The 5,271-nt window shown below is 34.0% G+C and overlaps 2 protein-coding genes across 2 annotated transcripts in view; both read left to right on the top strand.

Moving 5' to 3' along the window:
- The first annotated feature begins 389 nt into the window (after nucleotides 1-389).
- Nucleotides 390-1,557, top strand: LOC129439913 (cornifelin homolog B). The gene is made up of 4 exons (XM_055198837.2): nucleotides 390-511; nucleotides 598-713; nucleotides 822-976; nucleotides 1,066-1,557. The coding sequence occupies exons 2-4, from the start codon at nucleotides 611-613 to the stop codon at nucleotides 1,186-1,188; spliced, it is 381 nt and encodes a 126-aa protein (XP_055054812.1). The 5' UTR covers nucleotides 390-511; nucleotides 598-610; the 3' UTR covers nucleotides 1,189-1,557.
- A 3,643-nt stretch (nucleotides 1,558-5,200) lies between these two features.
- Nucleotides 5,201-5,271, top strand: part of LOC129439920 (cornifelin homolog B) — a 2,353-nt gene continuing 2,282 nt past the window's right edge. The window contains exon 1 of the mRNA XM_055198849.2: nucleotides 5,201-5,271. This exon is cut by the window's right edge and continues 54 nt beyond it. The gene's annotated coding sequence lies outside the window, so the exon portion shown is untranslated.

Consider the following 5,271-nt stretch of genomic DNA (forward strand, 5'->3'; position numbering starts at 1 on the left):
CAAATAATCATTAACAAACAAAATGATGAAAAGTATGTTGGCTATTGTTACTTCATCTTAATGCATGTCTTCTTAAATAAATGTTTCTTGTTAACAAACACAACCTTACTGTAAAGTGTTACAGACAAACCCAACCCGATGCTGTGTTAAAAGCTACCCTTAAACACATTTAAAAGTGTTATTTTTCATCTTGAGAATCTGGATAGATACAAAATGTTCACCCTCACAACTTTACAGTATCTTTACCGTGACTCATTATGTTTCACGTCACGAAAACTGTTAATCGCACAAAATCTATAGATAAAAAGAAAAGCATGCACCCAACTAACCTGCTTTGGCACTGTGAAGACATTGCTTGATTTTAATCTTCAGCTATTGTCTGTGTACGTGTGTACGTGAGGATTTTTTTTTTGGTCAGTGGTGGATCTATAAAGGCAGATTCTTACTCGGTCATCACTCAGTTGTAGTCTTCATCTGCACCCCTGTCTTTCTGTCTCTGTCTTCTACCACGGTAAGAGCGAAGTGTGAGAGCCTTTACTATTCTGAGAACTTTTGATATGAATGTCTAACCATTTATTGATCTGTATTTTCTTTCAGGACATTAATCATCATGGCCACTAAGATGATTATTCAGCAGCCTAAGCCTTTGGTTGTGGCTCCTGGTTCTAATCAGTGGTCCAGCAGTATCTGTGAATGCGACAACGTCAATGACTGTGAGTGTGTTTCTATTGTATGTCTGATAAGGAACACGATCTAGCGAAATGCTTACATATGGACAATCGAAAGGCATCGACTGTTTACTGAATCATGTATATCTGTAGGTTGCTTCGCGTGCTGGTGTCTCCCATGTTTCGCATGCATCACAGCTAGAGATCACGGAGAGTGCCTTTGCTTACCTTTGCTGGACAGTTGGGGCCTCATCCCACCCATCACTATGGCGATGAGAGTGTCTGTGCGACGTACCTATGGCATCGAGGTATTGACTTTTGACTTTGTGTGAAAGTGCTTGATTGCAATAAAATATATAATATTGAGTTGGGTTTTAATAATATCTCTGTATAACAGGACTCTATTTGCAACGACTGCGTGTATGCGTTCTGCTGCGGGCCGTGCTCCTGGTGCCAAATGAGACGGGAGATGAAAGCTCGCAACCATCCAGTCACCCTCTTCAACAACCGGGCAAAATAAAAAGCTTCATCATCATCATCACCTTCATCATGATTTTTTCTAACCTCAACTCAGCATGTCAGAGAAATGTACTGGCAGTTATTCAGTTCTGACATGCAGTAGTGTGGATTTCAATGCTATAATCTACTCTGGAATGAAGACTGAAAACTGAGACTTAGGGTATCGACCATGTCACTGCTTTACTGCCAAGATTTTATATCAAGAGCACAATGATAAACTTGTTTGCATCAATTCTGAGAATATCACCTTAAGGTCCTTGTTAATTTTGTTTTAAAGCTGATACTTTTAGTTATGTTAATAATGACTGTTAATAATTATGTTAATTATTATAATATATGGTCAAGATAAATATGTTGAAATAAACAATTGTGTTAAAAAATGCATTCTTTTTATTTAAACTGCATATTGCACAATTATGATTTATGACACTTAACCCTGAAATAGAGAAAAAAGAAAAAAATCCTAAAGAGGTGGATTTTTTTGTAACACTTTATCATGAAGTACAAAGTGGCATGTTTAGTTGTTAGTTAATGTATTAGTTAACAAATATGAAACTAAGGTGAACGTTATTCATGTATGAATTAATACTGTCATATTGTACATCATGATTACTCTTCATTAGTTTATAGTTGATTCGTACATACCTAAACCCCTTCAGACTTGATTTTTCAGGTGCCTTCTTTTGATTGGTTGATCAGCATTTTTATTGGTTTGAACCAAAAAAACATTTCAGTGGACACAGGGTCTGAAGGGGTTAACTTATCATCAGTTCATTTTGAAGTCAGAATTAATTTAGGTATTAATAATAACTAATTATAGTTCTTATTAAGTGTAACTGATGTATTGGACAACCCAAAAATTGTGTTTTTGCACAATTCAAGAATAAGCTGACCAGACCTACATTTCACTACCAGTTGTATCGTATAACTGTGTATGTGACAAATAAACAATTTGAATTGAATTTAATAGCAATCAGATCACAAGTACTGATCATAAACAGCTGATACATATTGGCTATACAAAAATCCCTCTAAATGCAAGACCATTAAATGAAACTTGAACTTTTATTTACATTTATGCACTTGACAGACACTTTAATCAAAAGCTACTTACAGTACATTACAAGGTACACTGTTAAACGTTTCTGTAGAAATTACAGTATTACTGGGAGCAGTAGTAACTTAAATTTATGTTATTGTAAAAATAGCTGTAATTATGCAGCTGATTATCAGTAACTTACTGTAGAAGATAAAGACTGAAAATGATTCATGTTCATTTAACTTTGAACAAACACTGTAAAAAAAATCCATAGAAATTACATTGTTATTGCAGCTGGGTTGCCGGTAACTTACCGTATATTTAAATTTATGTTATTTACTGGCAACATTTTGTTCAAAATTAAATGAACATTAAAAATTTACAAGTCTTTGTCTTTACAGAGTAAAACTAAAAAGACAGAATCAAGCAAAACATTCTGGGAAACAAAATCTGAAGCAAAAAAACGAAAAAGGTGGATGATGATTTCTGGTTCCCAGAATGCTTTGCATGCACTGTAAAAAAAATTCCGTAGAAATTACACTGTTATTGCAGCTGGGTTGCCGGTAATTTACCGTAGATTTACATTTATGTTATTTACTGGCAAGAGTTTGTTCAAAGTTAAATAAATTTTAAATATTAACAAGTCTTTATCTTTACATAATAAAACTATACAATAACAGCCTCATGCAAAGCATTCTGGGAACCAGAAATCATTATCAACCTTTTTCTTTTTTTTTCTTTTTTGCTTGATGCTGTTTTTTTTAGTTTTACTCTATAAAGACAAATACTTGTAAATGTTTAATGTTCATGTAACTTTGAACAAAATGTTGCCAGTAAAAAACATGAATTTAAATCTACGGTAAGTTACCGGCAACCCAGCTGCAATTTCTACGGAATTTTTTTACAGTGTGAGTAGGGCTGGGTATTGTTAGGAATTTCACAATTCGATTCAATTTCGATTCTTGAGGCTTCGATTCAATTCGATTTGATACAATTCAATATTGATTTACTTGCTTCGATATTGATTCAATAATAAGTAAATGCACAAGCAATTAAGTACCCGAGTATATTTTTAAATAATGTGTGTAGTATTACTAATGTTTGATCACGTTGATGGTGAAGGCTTGAAAGAAGTGCTGCTGTTTGCCATCTTTGATCTTTCTGTTTTGATAAAGCGCGTCTTGTACAACGCTGAACGCTCTCACTAGAGTGTTGCCCACAGCGGCGCCACTTGCCAGGGGGCTGAATCGATTCGTAGATTTGATGAATCGATATTGAATTGAGAAACAAATAATTGCAATGCATTGATGAATCAGTATTTTTACCCAGCCCTAAGTGTGAGGCTGTTATTGTATAGTTTTATTCTGTAAAGATAAAGACTTGTTAATATTTCAAATTTATTTAACTTTGAACAAACTTTTGCCAGTAAATAACATACATTTAAATCTATGGTAAATTACCGGCAACCCAGCTGCAATTTCTACGGAATTTTTTTACAGTGAACTGTTGCCAGTAAATAACATAACTGTAAAATCTACAGTAAGTTACTGGCAGCTAGTTGCCAGTAATACCCAGTAATACTGTAATTTCTACAGAAACTTTTTACAGTGTAGCAACAGTTTGTTCAAAGATATATAAACATCAACAAAGACTCGTATCTCTACAGGAAAAAACTAAATAAAAGTACAGCATTATACAAAGCGTTTCAAGGAAACCAAAATTTTCTGGTTCCCAGAATGCTTTGCATGAGGGTGTTTTTAATCTTTTTCTTTTGTAAAGACAAAGACTTGTTAATGCTTAATACATTATACATATACAGTAAGTTATCTGCAAACTGCTGCATAACTACAGCAAATTTTTTACATTGTTTACATTTTTTATCAACGTGGGTTCAAACCCATGACCTTTTGCGGTGCTAACACAATTTTCTAAACTGAGCTATACAAGAGCACATTTAAATTAAAGTCACGATGAAACAGAAGTAGTGATTGTCTTATGTGAAATGGCTTCGTTGGATCGTTGGAAGTTGGGTCATGTTGCTAACTGGTAATCACTGCGAACTAGTAATCACTGGAAGTTGGGTCATGTTGCTAACTGGTAATCACTGCGATCTCTTCCCTGGCAATCGTTTCGAGGAGAGGAGGAAATTAGGGTTTTTGATTAAAGATTTTGACAGCACATGCATTTAAAAAATATATAGAAGCTCACATTTAAGTACAAAACAAATACCAGTTTTCAAAAAAAATATTTTTTAATTTCCTTGTGACTTTAGGGGTTTCACATAAATTCAACATTTTTCTTTTTTCAGGTTTAAAACACCACAGATTTTGGAAAGCAATATACCCAAATATTCTTCATCCATGCTTTATGAATCATTCACAATTTTTTTTGATGTTTTACACTGACTACTAGCAACATGAGCTAATAAGGAATAGAAAATATAACCACAGAGACATGATGTACTGCCTGATGGTATCCTTGTATTTAAAAATCTGAAGACAGAAAAATCATAAGGTACAATCAAATGAATGTAACTCTACACTTAAAAATCCATCCAGCCAAACTCAATCAGCTGGGACTTAAACTAGAAGCCTTCTTATTTTGATGTAAAGGTGCTAAAATATAAGTTAACTAATATTTGAATTTTTCTAACGATTTCCATTTTCTATTAAACTGCTACTATATTTAGCATAAAGATTACAACAATTATCTCACCCTGTACCCACTCTGGGGACTTTTTCTATACTACACGACAAACTGAATATAGAAGAGATTGCACAGCTTTAATTGTAGCTTTACTATCACAGAAAGTACCTGTGATACCATGTCCATGTCCTGGAATTTCACGCTAATTTTCTAAATCTATTAATCTGGCATATTTGTCATAACTCTCTCATTATCACCATGCAAAGTCTGATGAGAACAGAACCAGAATGCTGCTCTTTGATAAGAAACCTGAACTGTGTGCGTAAGCAAGCAAATGTTAAAAGTGTCAATCTGTATCTATACATTCCCGGCATCCTCCCTCCCCTCTAAATAAAACAG

Source organism: Misgurnus anguillicaudatus, chromosome 21, assembly GCF_027580225.2.
Source record: "Misgurnus anguillicaudatus chromosome 21, ASM2758022v2, whole genome shotgun sequence".
NCBI classification, from domain to species: domain Eukaryota; kingdom Metazoa; phylum Chordata; class Actinopteri; order Cypriniformes; family Cobitidae; genus Misgurnus; species Misgurnus anguillicaudatus.